At 46.0% G+C, this 18666-nt stretch overlaps 1 protein-coding gene across 3 annotated transcripts in view; it reads left to right on the forward strand.

The window, feature by feature from the left end:
- LOC138743143 (UDP-glucose 6-dehydrogenase-like) overlaps positions 1–18666 on the forward strand; it is a 37022-nt gene that overhangs the window by 2425 nt on the left and 15931 nt on the right. For 2 of the 3 annotated variants that reach the window (XM_069898030.1, XM_069898031.1), the window contains 4 exons: positions 3760–3934; positions 9301–9402; positions 13736–13936; positions 18341–18538. In XM_069898030.1, coding sequence (XP_069754131.1) covers positions 3773–3934; positions 9301–9402; positions 13736–13936; positions 18341–18538 — 663 coding nt within the window. In that variant the 5' untranslated portion in view covers positions 3760–3772. The remainder of the gene's footprint in view (positions 1–3759; positions 3935–9300; positions 9403–13735; positions 13937–18340; positions 18539–18666) is intronic. The other variant, XM_069898032.1, reaches the window with a different exon arrangement.

An 18666-nucleotide genomic window follows, 5' to 3' on the forward strand; every position in this document is an offset into this window, starting at 1 on the left:
GGACAGTAGAAAGCCCCATGAAACCCATGCCATCCAATGAACCTTCCAACCCTGTCACCTGAAGAACATACATACTCCTGACTGACAGCACCGGATTCAAACCCGTGTTGCGCTGACAGTGCTGCCCTATCAATTAAGCTGGCTGCATGTGAGCATCTGTGATGGACGTGGGTCAGGCAATCCATCCGCTCACCTCCCCTCTGGAGTAATGGCCTGAACTGTGCTCAACTCTTTAATATGGGTCTTGGAATTCCAAACTCCTCAAGGTTTAAAGGTTCCTTTTATGTTCGTATAATAAAACATTAAAAATGTTACATACATGATATGCTTTAACTTTTGACGACCGTAAGACGGACAAAGAGTTGCCGTGAGCATTGCCTGGCACCCCTAACAATAGGAGAGGCAAAAGAGATTCCTTTCAGAGACAAGAGCCTCTTTCAAACTGCAGCCCCTGGGACCCGGGTGCGATGACTAGGGCAAAGGTGGTGGAAGTTCCTTTCACATCGCAGGGGATCTACCCATTAAATTGCCAACCCGGCAATTTAAGGGGGATCCCGCCCCTCGCAATGACGTGTCATGTACTCACCGGAAATACTTCCGGATGTTCAGGTGCTGGCTGCCAAGTGACGCATGCACACAAATGCTGACATCACCGGAATAAGCGGGTTGTCCATTTTCCTCTTCAAATCGCCTGTGGGCATGACCTGGGTAAGTTTAACTGGGTTCCCGGACTACCTCTGAGGTAGGTCAGGGACCCGGTTGGATTCCGACAGGGTTGACTGGGTCAGACCCTTTCTAAGTGCTGTGTAACTGGGGCGCTAACCGGGCAATTTGCCTGGTTAACCCCATTTTACACAGCACTTTGAAAGAACTGACTGAGTGTCCATGGATTCACCACCAGGACTTCTGCAGCCACACAGCCTTCGATCCAAATCATCGGCAACCCCAGCTCCAGATTCAAACCTCTGGCACGACCAGGAAGGCTTCAGTGCCTGAGGCTCTGTGGGAGCCCCTCCCACCCTCTCGCCTCCTGGCTCCGATACTTGGTACCCCTTCAACCAGACTCAAGCCAGCCTCAGTAACTGTGTGCCACACACAAACATGCTGGAGGAACTCCGCTAGTGATGCCACATCCATGGAATGCAATAGGCAGCCAAGGATTTCTGGGGGCCTGAGCGCCACTTTCTCAGTGCCACTGAACGCATGTAGCTGGCCAATTTCTGCCTCAACTGGGACTGCGGCTTGGGAACACGGTGCTGCAAACAGCAAACTTTATTTATTTTCAGGCATTTTATATTGGTTTCCTGGAAAGGATTTTCTGGTTGTTAACACCTCATTTACTAAAGAGCCTGAGAATGCAAACTGGAACTGTGATTTGGTTCTGGTTTGATTACTGAAATTTCAACCCTCCTTGGTCCCCAGGAGTTGAACTTTGGCACTGTTTGTGCAACCTGGTGAAGTCCACGATGAATTAATGTGTCCCTACAATCAGGTGAACGTTACTTCGCACAGTTCCTGAACACCAGCAAAATCAACATTGGAAGAATGATTTTATTTGTTTTTAGACAATCTGAATCAGAATTTATTGTCTTAAACATCACAAAATCTGTTGTTTTGCGACAGCGTTACAGGTGCAAATATTGCTATGAATTATATTTAAAAATAAATAGATTCATGCAAAGAGAAAGTGAAGCCATGTCTGTGATTCATTGTCCATTCAGAAATCCGATGGCGGAGGGGAAGAATCTGTTTTTTGTACATCAGGCTCCTGCACCTCCTTCTCAATAGTAGCAGAGTGAAGAGGGCATGACCTGGAGCGATGAGGGTCTTTGAGGATAGAGGCTGCTTCCTTGAGGCACCACCTCTTGTAGATGTCCTCGATGGAGTGAAGATTGATGCCCATATTGGCACTAACCGTGTTCACAACTCTCTGTAGCCTGTTCCTGTCCTGTGCATTGGCACCTCCGAACCAGTCAGTGATGCAGCCAGTCAGAATGCTCTCCATGGTACACCTTGTAGAAATTTGCAAGAGTCTGGCCGTTCTGGCCCACGAGCCAGTGCCACCCAAATACACCGATTGTAAGCAATGTTCCCTCTAAGTTTTAGTAGTCAGTATGTGCAAAAATCTTGTGTTGTGCGTGTTTTTTTCCTGTGACAAATATCTGTGTACACTGAATGCTTGTGTAAATGTCAACTTGAAATTGTTTCAAAATAATTTTGGCACAGCCGATCTCTCATGGCTTATAAAACCGTACTGGCATGTTTTTATAGCAAACAGGTACAATTGCATTTGATAAAGAAACGTATTTAGTTAAGATTTTATTCTACACTTTGAACTACTTTGTTCAGTTTGCTGTCCATTGCATCACATCATTGATGTTTTATTCAATGTCGAAATAAATCAATTCACAGATTATTAAAGTTACCGGTTAAATCAAAACTCATTTAATTACAAATATCGTTGACAAAAGGCCAGATGTTTAACATGAAAATCTTCGCACAAAGCAGTTTATGTCAGATTTACAAAATATTTGACATAAAACTGCACAGAATAACAACAGAATAAGTCACTCAGTTACATGTGGTATTTGAAACACCGACTAACTAGTTAACAGGAACAGCTGCCCAAGAGGTTATTCTCAGTAAGTATAATTGAATTAATTGCTGCATTATTTTGGGTCACTAACCTTTTGTGCCCACATTCATTTCCTTTGTGTGTTGGTTGCAAAGCGTGTGTGCACACAGCTTAGAGGGAGCATTTTTTCCTCTTCCCTTGTCCCGATTTACCTTTTCATAAAATAGGCCAAAACTGATGGGAGCCAGAAGTTATATTATATATTAATTGAAACAAGGTTCGCGGGAAAGGGAATGAAGGAGTGCGGGAAAGGAGGGGATTCTAAGGGCATTGACCTTGTGAAGGGACTCAGAAGAACTATCACTGAAGCACTGGTGTTGCCCAATGGTTCTCAACCTTTCTCTTCCCACTCACATCCCACTTTAAGTATTCCCTCTGCCATCAGTGCTCTATATTTAAGGGGTTGCTTAAGGTGGGATGTGGGTGGGAAGAAAAAGTTTGAAAACCATTGTTTTAATCGTCCCTAATTGACTCGTTATGTGCTCGGTTTCATAACTCCAAAGGAAATGGGCCAATGACAATTTTTCCCAAGCAAAATATTTCAGTGACAATTGGGTCTAGAACAGTGGTTCTCAACCTTCCCTTCCCACTCACATCCCACCTTAAGTAATCCCTTACTCATCACAGAGTACCGATGGCAGAGGGGTTACTTAAAGTGGGATGTGAGTGGAAAGAAAAAGGTTGAGAACCACTGGTGTAGCAGGGCCACCCCAGCCCTCCTCTTGCTTACCCGTCAATACAGAGAGTGGTGGGTGCCTGGAGTGCATTGCCAGGGATGGTGTTGGAGGCTGGTACAGTGAAAGACTGTTAGATATACACATGGCTGTGAGAAATAGAGGATTATGAGTATGACGAAGGAAGAATTAGATTGTCATGAAGTAGGTTTCTAGAGGTGGCTGTGGGCTGCTTTGTTCTATGTGGAACAGCTGAAGCGGTGAATGGGGGCTCAATTTTAACATTTGGACAATACGTAGATATGGGGTATGGGGGTTTATGGTCTGGGTGAGGTCAGTGGGACTAGGAAGAATAATAGTTTGGCACAGACTAGAGAGGCTGAAGGGCCTGTTTCTGTGCTGTAGTGTTCTACGGTTTGATGTTAATGGCAAATTTGTTTTGGTCCTCAGGTAGGTGAAGAAGATGGTCGTGGTTAAGAAGATCTGCTGCATTGGGGCGGGATATGTCGGAGGCCCGACATGCAGCGTCATTGCGCAGATGTGCAAGGACATCACTGTAACCGTGGTGGATGTGAATGCTGAGCGGATCAAGGCCTGGAATTCCAACAACCTCCCCATCTTTGAGGTGAATCGTTTGACTGCATTTCATTGAATGGAGATGACCTTTGGGCATAGGAGCTTTGGAAAATCCAGAACCCGGGGCCATGGTTTGAGGATAATAGGCAAACCATTTAGGACCGAGATGAGGAGGAATTTCTTGACCCAGAGGGTGGTGAATCTGTGGAATTCATTGCCACAGAGGGCAGTCGAGGCAGGTTCATTTAATATATTTAAGAGGGAATTAGATCTATTTCTTCAGTATAAGGGTATTAAAGGTTATGGAGAGAAGGTGGGGACGGGGTACTGAACTTTAAGATCAGCCATGATCTTGTTGAATGGTGGAGCAGGCTTGAAGGGTCGAATGACCTACTCCTGCTCCTATCTTCTATGTTTCTATGAGTTGGGGGTTCTGATATAGCAATGGTAGAGCTGCCTTGGTTGATCCAACACATTCCTAGAGCTGCACAGCAGAGAAACAGGCCATTCAGCCCAACTCATCCATGGTGGTCAAGTTGATATTCTGGACCAGTCCCATTTGCCTACATTTGGTCCATATCTTTGCTGTTCAGAGACCTGTCCAAAGTTTATCAGGTGAAGGGAAGGCCTCGTCGATTGGAAGAAAATTCGTTTTCTGTTTTTTTTTTATCTGACGCTGAAGGAATTTGCATCCATCTCATCTGCGCCGGTTATCACAGTATTCTCATTCTCCCATTTACTCTCCCCAATCCTCTGCCACTCCCTTCGGTCAATGGGCAATTTGCTCCAGTCACCTGCCCGTCTTTGGAAGTGTTGGAAGTGGGGGGGGTGGGTGGGGGAGTTGAGTCCAGGATAAACCCCTGCGGTTGCTGGGAGGACATGCACGTGCTGCGTCCTTGGGACAATATTCAGGAGTCCCTTTTATTGATCAACCAATACTATCTCCAAACCTCTCCAGTGATTGGTAGTTCCCCCCTCCCACTTCATACGCCCTCTCCTTTCTCTCCTCCATTTCACCAACCAACCTCTGAACATTGAAGCTGAGATCCAAGGAGTTGCAGCCACAGCTCTCGGAAACAGCTCTGTTGTTCAACTTGATTATGGATGATTATACATCCAGACATAGCAGCGTATCTCCAGACCAGAGTACCTGTACACAGTACGCCCTGTACACAAATGACATAAATACAGAGCAATGCAAAATAAATGCATTTAAAAATAATTTACTGATTTCTTGGGTCTTTCAACAATCTCATCGCCTGTGGGAAGCAGCAGTTCCCCAGCCTGGTAGTCCTGATTTTTATTCTTTTGTACCTCTTAACTCCATAAGACTTAGGAGCAGGAATGGCCATTCAACCATCAAGTCTGCCCCACCATTTATCATGAGCTGATCCATTTCCCCACTCAGCCCCACTCCCTGGCCTTTTCCCCATAACTTTATCCCCTGGCTAATCAAGAACCTGTCCATCTCTTCCGTGAAGGTAGTGTCTCAAGGATACGGCGAGCCGGATTGTAAGGGTCCTCCGAGCCCTCTTTAATTGCCGCTCCCTGTAGATATCGTTGATAGGGAGAAGGTTGACCCCAGTGGTCTTCTCAGCACCCTCCGACCTGACCACACTACGATGCAGCCGGCCAGGACACTCTCTTTTGTGCTCCTGTAGGATGTTGTTAGGATGCACCTTCCTGACTAATGAGGGGGGTGTTGTGGGTCCGGGATAGGTCATCCTTTAAATAGACTCCAAGGAATGGATGATGCGGAATCAGTCCCCTGTTCCTATTTCCCCAAGGTCACTTGATCTGATTGCCTGTTAGAACTACAGCCCCGTTTTTGATATAGTTGATAATTTGGCCTCAGCTTGCTCTATGGTGGAGAATTCCACAGGTCCACACTTCTTTAGGGAGAAAAGGTTTCTTCCTGTCAGAGACCCAGATGGCTTGTTCATCATCTTTGGACTGTTACATTTGGTTCTGGACGTTCCTCCATGAGGGACACCCTTCATGTGTTTACACTTGCCTCCTTCAGTCAGGGCACTGGGTCTAGGAGCAGGGTCATCACGTTGGTGAGACTTGCACTATTGTGCGCACAGGTCAAGCCTCATCAGCGTCAAAAGGAGGCAGAAAAGAGAAATGGCCTTGTTAGGCTTAAATTACAAGGATAGGTGGAAACGTTCTCCCTGGAATGTAGGAGAGGAACCTTCTAAGATCATGAGAGCATAGAGGAAGTAGATGATCTTTTCCCAAGTGATGTGTAGCTTCACGTGAAAGGCCTGTTTGAGACCCCAGACCACGGTGAGGAAAGACGTGGCCACGGGGGAAGGTGTGGGGGCAGGGGGGTGATGGGTGGGGAGGTATGTGCTTGAGAGAATCATGGAGAGAATGGTCCCTACGGAAAGCCGAGAGGAGAAGAGAAGGAAAAATGTGTCTGGTGGTAAGGATCCTGTAGGAAGTGCTGCAAATTCTGGTGGATATTGTGTTGGATGTGGAGGCTGGTGGCGTGGTAGGTGAGGTTAAGGGGGATTCTATGTTTGTTGTGTCTGGGGGTGGGGGGGGACCAAGGAAGATGAGTGGCAAATGGAGGAGATGCAGGTGAGGGCTGAGTTGATGGTGTTGGAGAAGAAGCCACGTTTGTGGAAGAAGGCGGACATTACGGAAGATCTGGACTGGGAGCAGATGTGGTGGAGACGGAGAAATTGAGAGAAGGGGTGGAATCCTTGCAGGGAACAGGGTGTGAGGATGTGTAGTTCAGGCATTTGTAGGAGTTGGGAGGTTTGTAATATATGTCGGGGGAAAGTTGTCTCCCGAGATGGAGACAGAGATCCAGGAAGGGAAGAGAGACCCGGATCAAATCCACACACACTCAGCGGGTCAAGCCTCATCAGTGAGGAGTTAAAGAATGGTCGACGATTTGAGCCTAAACCCTTCATCAAATTATCAGGTGTTGATAAAGAGTTTTTACTCAACATTGACCACTCTTTCTCTCCCTCTGATATCACCTGACTCACTGAGATCCTCCAGCAGATTCCAGCGTCTGCCTTCTCCGTTGAGTCTCAAATCAATACTGAGTCTTTGACCTGAAGCACTTTACTGTTTCCACAGACGCTACTGAATTTGAGCGATCCCAGCATCTTCCATTTGTTTATTTTTGTTTCGGTTCCTGTATATTTTATTTTGTTCTGGACTGAGATTTTACTTTGGAATATCTAATAACTGTTTTTGCCGGGTTTCATGTCAAATCTACAGCTGACTGAAATCCTCTCAGACTTGTGAAAGGCTTCATTATTGACTGCTCTAAAACTGCACAAGATGCTGGTTCTAACCGTGTTACAGGGGTTTCTTTGTTTAGGCATGAAGCACACAGCTTCCCCTGGGAAACAGTGAGTGTGAAGTGCAATTATTCCAGCGGACATCTGGTGAAAGAACACCGTGTGTGTGTGTGTGTGTGTGTGTGTGTGTGTGTGTGTGCAGTAATGTATGTCTCTGTGTATATTTCCAAGTTTGTGTGCATGTACGCGCCTCTCTGCGTGTCAGTGTGTGTTCATGCACCTCTATGTGTCTCTCTGTTCGTGTGTGTGTGTGTGTCTCTCTCTCTCTCTCTCTCTCCCTCTCCGTGTATGTGTCTGCATGTCACACTGTATGTGTGCATCTCTCTCTCTCTCTCTCTCTCTCTCTCTCTCTGCATTTGTGTTTGTCTGTACAACCTTCTCATTGCCATTAGAAAATCACTGAGATTTAAGAATTTCCATCAGTGGCCATTCAGCCCAGTGTCAGAATCAGAATTTATCGTTATGAACAAGTCACAAAATTCATTGTTTTGTGGCAGTGTCACAGGGCAAACATTCATATAAACCACCTTACAACAATAAATAAAAATAGTGTATGAAAAGTCAAAATAAAGCAGTGTCTTTGGTTCATTGTCTGTTCAGGAATCTGATGAGAGTGGAGAGGTAGCTGCCTTTGTGCCGCTGAGGGCTCATCTTTAGGCTCCCATGCAGAAACGGAAGAACATTCAAACTCCTTGCTGACAGTACAGGATTCGAGGCCTGGTCCCGATCTCTGGCTAAGGCATTGCATGAACTGCTCCGCGCCGCCCATGGTCACAGAACTTTCGGGGTCCTGTACTTTCCTGCATTGGGAGCAGTGCAGGTCGCCGCTGATGATGTATCCGGGACCACGCGCGGGAGTAGTAGCACGCATATGCAGTTCGGAATGAAGGTGTGGGGGGGGGGGCTGCGCACACTGTGAAGGATCTCGGACGTGGGAGGAGGAGCGATAACATTGAGATCACACGTGTGGTGGAGAGCCAGTGAAAAGTTTGGTGGGAAGGGGGGGGTTGGCTGAGTGGTGTTTTGTGGGAGTAAGAATTCATTGTTATGGCTGAGATGAATAAAAAGGGCCAACTCCATTTTGTAGTGAAGAATGAGGGAGTGTGTTCTTCCAATTGTGTGTGTACCGGATAACATAGAGCTGCTGCAAGAGGAGACTCTGAGGATTCCCAGCACCTTCTAGTTAAAAATGGAAAGAGATGAGATTAAACCCCTTCCTGGAACAGTCAGGGAAGTCAACCCTAACCCTAACCCCCCCTGCCTCCCCTTTTATTCACACTCCTCAAGGCAGGTTTCTCCACCCTCAGTGAGTGGTGAATCTGTGGAATTCTCTGTCCCACAGAATGTATTTAAAATGTAGACAGATTATTTGCAAAGTAGGGAGTCAAAGGTCAAACAAGGTATGGCCCTGTCAGTGCCATGTTCGTTGGACAAGGTGGGAGTTAATTTCGTTGAAAGAATGCAGGTGGAGAGATCTAACCGAAATTTGAGGGTTGAGACACAGTCAAATCGAAGGGCTGATTGACTTTGGTGGAGTCGGCAACCTGAGGGATACAGGCTTAGGGGACCAGTTGGATTGACAACTTTGCCAGCATGGATAAGATGGGCCAAGGGGTGTACCTCCATGACTCAATAATGGAGCATAGAACATTCCAGAACAGTACAGGCCCTTCAGCCCACTATGTTGAGCCTACTCTAACCCTTCCCTCTCTCACCATAACCTTTTATTTTTCCTGCATCCATGTGCCTGTCTTAAGTGTCTTTTGAATGCATTCCACCACTCTCCCTGTAAGGAAAAACAAATCTTGCTTCTGATATCTCCCCTAAATTTTCCTCCAACCAGATGTCCTCTGATATTAGCCATTTCAGCCTCAGGGAAAAGATCCTGCTGCTGTGTGATTACTTGAGATGACTTGTCACACTGCTCATGGAAGAACCCTTCTCACTGTACCAGGTAGAATGTGACATTAAAGGTGAAGCTCCTGCCATCGGTCAGGGAAGACGTCATTCGAGGCACTGAGATATATTGACTGCCTTGTTTATTGATGTGAAGGCAAATGTCACACCTTGTCCTTTCCTACGTTCTACACAGCCAGGTCTTCAGGAAGTGGTGGAAAACTGTCGAGGAAAAAATCTTTTCTTCTCTACAGACATTGACGCTGCTATCAAAGAAGCAGACCTTGTCTTTATTTCGGTGAGTTTACTCAATAGAACATAAAAATCTACAGCACAGCACAAGTCCTCCGGCCCATAGTGTTGTGCTGACCTCAGAGTTCTGATTTATTGTCAGAGTACATACAACCCTGAGGTTCCTTTTCCCGTGGGCCAGGGAGAATGACCACTGTGCAAAAACAAAAGTACACAGCATACACATGTGAACAGATACCACAGAACTGTAAACCGATAACAAATGTAAACAAACTGCAATACAGAGAGAATTTTAAAAATCTGTAAAGTGCACAAGTAAATAAGTCCCTGATTGAGTTTATCATTGAGGAGTCTGATGGTGGAGGGGGAGCAGCTGTTCCTGAACCTGGTAGTGCGGGTCTTGTGGCACAGAGACCTCTTTCTTGATGGTAGCAACGAGAACAGAGCATGTGCTGGGTGGTTTGGGACCTCTGCTCTCCGATGGCAGTGTTCCCTGTAGATTTACTCAATAGTGGGAAGGGTTTTGCCTGTGAAATCCTGGGCTGTGCCCATTACCTTTTGGTGGGCTTTATGCTCAGAAGTATTGGTGTCCCCATACATAATACCCTACTCTAACAACTGCCTTGAATTTCCCTACTGTATCACCCTCCAGTTTTCTCAGTTCCGTGTACCTATCCTATAGTCTCTTAAGTGAACCTATTGCCCTGCCTCCACCACCGTTGCTGGCAGTGCATTCCATGCACCCACCATTCTCTGTGTGAAGAATCTACCTCTTGCATCCCCATCCCCCCTTTTACTTACTCCCAAGCACCTTAAGACCATGCCCCCTGGTGTGAGCTTTTCTGCTCTGGGGGAAAAAGCCTCTCATCATCTTGTACAGTCTAGCCATCCTCAACCTCTTTTTGGGTCAGGTCCCCTGGGGACTTTGCTCAAAGTTGCCCTCCTTGTGAAGCTGTCAGGTTTTGTTGGTTTTTTCTGTACTTCTCCCCTACCAGCTCCATAAAAAAAAACATTAAAAATATTTGATGGTTTCAGTTCGTGGCCTCCATCATGTCACCCCTCAGGTGGTGAAGATACAAGAGATGGCAGATCCTGGAATCTGGAGAAGAAGTCCTGATGCAAGGTTTTGACTTGAAGCATCAACCATCCCTTCTCCCCCTACAAATGCTGCCTGATGCCCTACGATCGTCCAGCAGTTTGTTGTTTTCCTCCAGATTGCGGCACCTGCAGCCTCCCGTGTCTCCATGTGTAATCATTGCCGTCTCCATGTACCTCCTTTAGGTTTCCGTTTATCTGCAGATGTTCATTGTTCCCTCGTGCCCCCTCCCCCCCCCCCCCCCCCACCCATATGGGAAGAATTATTTTTGGATTCTATCTAAGGGGAACCCACATTACCCACTCAGCAGATTGTCTCGTGGTCTCTTCTGCCACTGGAAGTGCTGTCCCTCCACCTGACCCCACTGTAAGTTAACTGACCCCCCCTTCCCCCATGTCAGTCTCGAGGTTGGGCAGCAGGTAATGCCGCTGCCTCACAGAGCAAGAGGGCTGACTTTGATCCTGACCTTGGCTGCTGTCTGTGTGGAGTCCCCATGTTCTCCCTGTGATTGCCGTCCCCGTTCCCCTGGTTTCCTCACACGTCCCAAAGGCATGTGGGTGGGTTAATTAGCTAGTGTAAGTTGCCCGTGAGTCAGAGAGGAGGGGGAATTGGGAGCCTGCTTCAATGCTACATCTCAGTATGCCTCAGCCTCTCAGAGAGGAGCCTCGGTGTACTGACGGAGTGAATCATTAAGGGGCTGTAACCCTGTTAATTATTTCCAGGGGTTGTTCACCCTTTGCCTTCAGTGTGGAGCACTGGATTTCTGAACTCTGCACACTTTTCCAAGCACACATTGGAATCATTAATTACTGGGGCACTTATCCAGCCCTTTAGCTCAACTCATCCACACTGACCAAGTTTCCCACCTGCCTGGTATCACATTGAAAACCTTGGCAACCATCTGCAGATATATGGTGGAAACTGTGCTGACCAACTGCATCACAGCCTGGTATGAGGACAACACCCCTGTGCGTAAAGCCCCACGAAAGGTAGTGGACACAGCACAGGCCATACCCTCCACACCATCCAAAACACGTACAGGGAACGCTGTCATCAGAGAGCAGCAGCGATCATCAAGGATCCACACCACCCAGCACATGCTCTGTTCTCGCTGCTGCCATCAGGAAAGAGGTATCGGTGCCACAAGACTCGCACCCACAGATTCAGGAACAGCTGCTCCCCCTCCACCATCAGACTCCTCAACGACAAACTCCATCAGGGACTCGTTTAGGACTCTGACTTTCCACATTGTTTATTGATGAATATTTTTTTTTTCATTCTGTATTGCACAGTTTGCTTACATTTCTCCTTTTTGTTTACATATCTTTTTTCTTTGAGTACAGATTACAGTTACAGATAAGTAGAAATTCTGCCTGGCCTGCAGGAAAGAGAACTTGATATATAGTATGTTCTTTGACAATAACTTTGAACTTTAAACTGTTCCAATCTGTGTACCTTGTCCAAATGCATTTGAAACACTAATTCATCCTGACCCTACCACTTCTACCGGCAACTCGTTCCACACATCCACCGCCCTCAGTGGTCCTTTTTAAGTCTATCTTCTCTTTTTTTTGTGATATTTTATTTATCGTCTTAAATATATTTAACAATCATACAAAATACAAAACTTCATAAGAACCCCTCCCTCCACCCCCTCCCCTCTATACAAGTCCTATTAAACAGAGAAAGAACAAAGAAGAAGATCATCCCATTGTCAGTGCACACAGTTAAACACATGGAGGCATGATAATCCCACAGAGTTAAAACTTTTACAGCAGTCTACTGGCTAGTCTGCAGCGAACGTAACCCTAGATTGGCACCAGTGAGGTTCCTGGACACTCTAAATAAGGCTGCCAGATTTTTAGGAAGGTGTTCTCTCCCCTCCTGAGATTGTTCGTGGCCTTTTCAAGTGGAATGCAGCTCTCCCCGAGGAGATGGGAGTCAGATTTCCATGTTACCGCTATGCACGTCCTAGCCACACAAAGCAATTTCTGTGAATTTAATTTGAGAATTAGTTAGTGATTGACCCACCGTGGTAATGTTCCCTAGAAGTCAAAGCTCTGGGTCGACTGGGAAGGGGACTCCTGTGATCTTGGTTAGGGTGTCACAGAGGTCAGACCAGAAGGACCTTACCTTTGTGCAAAGTCAGGTGGAATGTCAAAAGGAACCTACCTCTACACCTAAAACACATGTCTGCTCATTCATGTTTATATTGGTGCAATTTCAATGGGGTGATGTACTGTTGATGGAGAAAACTTTAATGGATCAATCTATACCTGGCATTGATAGTAGCCAACAAACTTCCCTGACATAGAAAGTCAATCCCCTCTTGTCTTAAAACCAATGGCCTCTTGTTTTAAATTCCCTACCCCATGCTCATTCTGTGAAAAAAATCTGTCCAATCAATCTGTTTCATTGACTCAGTTCTAGTGAAGCTGCCGTGAATTGAAAATGATGCTAGGAAACACTCAGAGAGTCAGGCAACATCTATGGAGAGAGAACCTGCTGACGTTTCATGTCAGAAGGGCTAAGCTCACTGTCGTGCTCCATGTGATTTAGGCAGGTTTTCCTGCTCCAGTGTAAAGTCACTTTTTTTTGTGCTATTCCTCTTGTATGATAATCTAACGTTAATATTTTACGTTTTACATTTTATTTACAGCACGGTAGAAGACAATTCTACCCATTTAAATCTGTACCGCCCAATTTACACCCAATTAACCCCTGTACATTTCGAATGGAGGGAGGAATCTGGAGCCCCTGGGGGAAACCCACGCAGATAAGGGGAGAACGTACAAACTCCTCATTAATGGTGCCAGATTTGAATGTGTATTTTGCGTAACTACATCAAGGAAGAATTTCAGTGCATTTGAATGTTGTACCTGTGTACAGTCATGCACCGCATAACATCCGTTTGGGCAATGTCTGACCACATCTACATCATAGAACGGGACATAGCAGACGTCCCCGGATACTATGGAGTCCAAATCACATAACGTCCTATTTCACAGAAAGTATTGTGGACGTTAGGAGATGCATGATGGCATATCACAATAAACATCGTCATCTTTTTTTACAAGTATTTATCTAAATTCCCTTGAAACTTATCCACACTTTCCCATAATTCTATCCCAACATGATTCCCAATCCATGCTGTTTCTTGGAAATCCTACTGGTGGCCAGAATTGACGACAGCAGTTTGACCATTCATGAAGTGAACACTTCTTCGCTGAGTCTGTTGGGGCTGTCGATTCTCTCACCATCTCCCTTCGCTCTCGCGCAACAGGTCAACACCCCCACGAAGACCTTTGGGATTGGGAAAGGCCGAGCTGCGGACCTGAAATACATCGAGTCATGCGCCCGCAGGATAGCAGAGGTGGGCAACGGCAGCAAGATTGTGGTGGAGAAGAGCACAGTGCCCGTGAGGGCAGCTGAGAGCATCCGCAGGATATTCAACGCCAACACCAAATCGAACTTGAACCTTCAGGTGGGTGAGCATGCTCGGGGAGGTTGAAAGGCATAGATGAGGTGAACAGCCAGAATCTTTGTCCCAGGTTCATCCCCAAAACCACTTAATTAGTTAGAAAGACGCAGCAGCCCCAACACTTCCTCAGGAGGTTGAGGAGGGCAAGGCTACCAGCTCCCATCGTGACAACCTTTTACAGGACCACCAATGGGAGTGTACTGACTGCATCACTGTGTGAGGACGGTAGCTGCAAAGCATCGGACCGGATATTAATACAGAGGGTCATCAAAACGGCCGAGAAGATCGCTGGGATTTCCCTTTCCTCATTGAAGTCCTCTGTTAAAATTGGCACTCACCTCTAAACTTTCACTCAGTATCGGCTCCCCACAAGGGTGTGTATTGAGCCCCATCCTCTATTCCCTCTTTATACCCATGATTGTGCTTCCATGTATTCTATCAACACCATCAACCAGTTTGTGGACAACATGACTGTGGTTGGACTTGTTTCAAGTGGAGACGAGGCAGCCGACAAGGATGAAGCCCAAAGACTGACAGAGAACAACCTCATCTTGAAATCCTCAAAAACAACAGAACTTATAATGGAATTCAGGAGGAACAGTACAGTTCCAGACCCATTATATACCAATGGGGACTGTGTGGAAAGGGTCACTGGTTTCAGGTTTCTGGGGACGCACTTTGTTGAAGATCTCTCTTGGACTACCAGCACCATCACAGTAGTTAACAAAGCACAGCCATGACTCCATGCCCTCAGGATTTTCAGGAAGGTCAAACTGCTGGTGTCCTTCTATCGCTGCTCCGTCGAGAGGGTGCTGGCCGACTGCAGTCCAATGTGGTTTGTCAGCTGCTAGGCAGCATGCAAGAGAGACCTTCAGAGGGTCATCAGTAGGGCCCAGAAGATTATCGGCTGTGCCCTTCCCTCTTTGGAGGAGTTATACAGCTCTCTCTGCCTGGGTAGAGCAGCCAAAAATCCTGAAAGGCCCTGATCACCCTGGTCATCATCTGTTTGACCTGCTGCCCCCCGATAGCCATTTCACATCCATTAAATCACGGACAGACTTAAAAACAGTTGTTACCTCAGAGCCGTATGTGAACTGAATACCACCAAACATTGAATATTGGACTGTTTTATTGAGTTGTTGTTTATATATTTTATTGTTTGATGTACACGTGCCCTGTCAGGATGTGCACTGAATTTCGTTCTACTTGTGCAACAACAATAAAAGGTTATCTTATTTAGCGGGATTGTTGCTTAAATAGGGCTCAATGAATCATTGAGGACCTGGAGGAGTCACGTGATGGAGTAGTGGCTGGTTGGGAAAACCAGCCCTCTCCAGGAAAATAGGAAAAAAGTTAGGAAAAAGCAAAGCATAACAAAAAGATGGCTCTCAGCTGGAGGGCGAGGAACAACAGACGAGCAGCCCAGGAGGGGAGGAACAGCAACAAGAGGCCCGACAAAGAGATACAAGCAGCTCATCAGGAAAAACAGAAGAGACACAGACACAAAGAAGAGAAGAAGAAGAAGACACAAGCACGGATACAGACATAGAAGAAAAGGAAGAAGAAGACCAAGATTTTCACAGAGAAATAGAAGATAAAACTGATGGACAAAGAGAAATAAAAGGTAAAACTGATGAACAGAATATAGATAAAGTCTTTTTTGAAGAACAAATGAGATCACTAAAAGAATGGTCATCATTAGTTTAATGCAATTGAAAGGAAAATGAAAAGAACCGAAGATAAAATGCAAAGGTTAGAACTGGTCATGACAGAAATAGGGAAAAGAGTAGAGAATGTGGAAGAGCGGGAAACGGCTGTAGAAATGGAAGTAAATGATGAGAAAAATTGGAAGAAAGTGACAAAAAAATTAGAGACACAAAAGTTGTTATCTCAGAAAATTGATATGTTGGAAAATTATAGTAGGCGAAACAACATAAAAATAGTGGGCCTGAAGGAGGGTGAAGAAGGCACAGACATGAAGGAATTTATAAAAGGATGGATCCTGAAGGTCCTGGGAATGACAGAAATGCAGGAAGAAATGGAAATAGAAAGGGCACACAGAGCATTAGCCCCAAAACCACAGACACATCAAAAACCAATATCCATCTTAGTAAAATTTTTGAGATACACAACAAGAGAAAATATACTGGAATGGGCAAGGAATAAAGTTAGAGAAGATAATAAACCATTGGAAAACAAGGGTCAAAAAATAATTTTTTACCCAGACATAAGTTTTGAACTCTTAAAGAGGAGGAAGGAGTTTAATACAGCGAAATCGATTTTATGGAAAAAAAGGTTACAAATTCATGTTAAGACATCCAGTCATGCTTAGAATATTTATACCCGTTTATCAGTCATTCAGCATTCTCACTGCCCATGGGAAGAAGCTGCTCCTCAGCCTGGCGGTGCTGGCTCCGATACCCTGTATCTCTTCCCCGACGAAAGATGCTGTATGCAGGGTGGCAGGGGTCCTCAACAATTTTGCAATCTCTCTTCAGACGACGATCCCAGTGGATCACGTCGATGGGTAACGAGGGAGACTCTTGTGATCTTCTCTGCCACTCTTATGTTCCTGTGGATTGTCCTCCAATCCATTGCTCGACAGGAACCAACCTATTCTGAGGCAGTCGTTCAGGGTGCTCTGGGTAGAGTTCCTGTGGAAGGTCGACATGATGGTGGCCAGTAGCCTCACCCGCTTCAGTCTTCTCAGGAACTGTAGTCGCTGTGGAGATGTGTGTCACTTCTTTAGTGGACTCCAAGGAATTTGGTGTTCTCCACTGCCGGGTTATTGATGTGTAGTGGAGGGTAGTTGTACCTTGTCCTCCTGAAGTCCACGATCATCTTCTTCGTCTCATCCATGTTGAGATTCAGTTTACCATTTCCCCAGATTTTCCACCTCTGTGGTGCGACTCATCGTTGTTGCTGATGAGGCCAACGACTGTTGTGTCATCTGCAAACTTGATGACCCTGATGGAGTTGGATCTGCCGATGCCGTCATGGGTCAGTAACAAGACCAGGAGTGAGGTGTGCCAGGGCTCAGTCTGACTACGCTCCAGTTAATATGATTGAATGATTCCAAATATTAAAATATTGCACTAGTTTAGAAAGTCACAAAAGCTGCAGGTGCTGGAATCTCGAACCGGCAATGAGATGCTGGAGAACGCAGCAGGTCACGGAACATCTGTAGGAAGTAAAAGGTAACCAACGTTTCGGACCTGGGCCCTTCATCAGGTCAAAGAAAAAACAGGCAGGTGCCTGAATAATTTTTTTTCTTTGACCTGAAGGGCCCAGGCCTGAAACGTTGGTTACCCTTTACTTCCTCTGGATGCTGCGTGACCTGCTGCGTTCTCCAGTTTGCTTGTGTACTGCACACAAATCAAGGATCTGGAGACTTTCTTGGTTAACATTGTGAATTTGACCCCTCATTTTGCATGCTTATCTTTAGCATTTGCCACCGCGACCAGTTGTTCCAAACCCACGGACCACCATAGGTTGAGAAATACTGAGTGTTAGACCTGGAGCTCTCGAGGGTGAGCTTTAAAAACACTTCTGTGTGCAGAAACCTGGAACTCGGTCAGAAAGAACAGTTAATGCCCAGGCATTTGTTAACCTTGTATCTGAGATTAATGATAAATCTGGACTGTATTCCAGGTCACTCTCAGGTCAACATTCAATCAGAGAGTGGTGGTACTGAAGTTTTGGCTATTTGTCCGGGATCTTCTGTCCTTTCGCATTCTCGGAATTTATTGTCATAAAATGCCACAAAATTTGTTCTGTGGCAGCGTCACAGTGTAAATATCACCATAAAATTTCATTTTTAAAATTAGGGCAAAAGAAGAGAAAGTGAGGCCACGTCTGGGGTTCACCATCCGTTCACATATCTGACGGCAGGGTGGGGGGGGGGGGGAAGAAGCTGTTTCTGTCCTGTTGTGTGTTCGCCTTCAGGCTCCTGGACCTCCTTCTTGATGGTAGCAGTGAGATGAGGGCAGGGCCTGGGTGGTTGAGGATAGAGGCTGCTTTCATGAGATGCCGCCTCAACGGAGTGAAAATTAATCCCTGTGATGTCGCAGGCGAGCTCACAACTCTCTGTTCTCCTTTCCTGTCAGGTGAATTAGCACTTCCATACCAGACAGAATGCTCTGCATGGTACCTGTAGAAACTTGCAAGTCTTGGGTGACATACCACATCTCCTTGCAAAATCTAGCCATTGGCGAGCCGTTTTCGTAACTGCATCAATGTGGATGCTCCAGGACAGATCTTCAGAGATGTTGACATTTGACATAAAGATTATCATTTGTTTGCTCTCTAGTGTGGAGTTACCCCCATAGTGACCCCAGGGCACCAAACCTGGTTGCAAATTTAAAGCGTGTGTTTAAAGATTGCTGAAGTGTGAACACTTACCTCTAGGTGCTCTCCAACCCGGAGTTCCTGGCAGAGGGAACGGCGATTGCTGACCTTAAAAATCCTGACCGAGTACTGATTGGTGGAGATGAGACACCAGAAGGTCAGAAGGCCATTCTGGCCCTCAAAAGCATCTATGAACGTTGGGTGCCAGAGAACAAGATCATCACCACCAACACCTGGTCGTCAGAGCTCTCAAAACTGGTAAGATTTTTGGTGGGGTCGGTTATGTAGAACTCCATGATTGTGGTTAACTGCAATGATGAGAATTTCCCAGTACGCCAACCATTTCAATTCTGCATCCCATTCCTGTGCCGGCCTCAAGCTCCGTC

Source organism: Narcine bancroftii, chromosome 9 (assembly GCF_036971445.1).
Source record: "Narcine bancroftii isolate sNarBan1 chromosome 9, sNarBan1.hap1, whole genome shotgun sequence".
NCBI classification, from domain to species: domain Eukaryota; kingdom Metazoa; phylum Chordata; class Chondrichthyes; order Torpediniformes; family Narcinidae; genus Narcine; species Narcine bancroftii.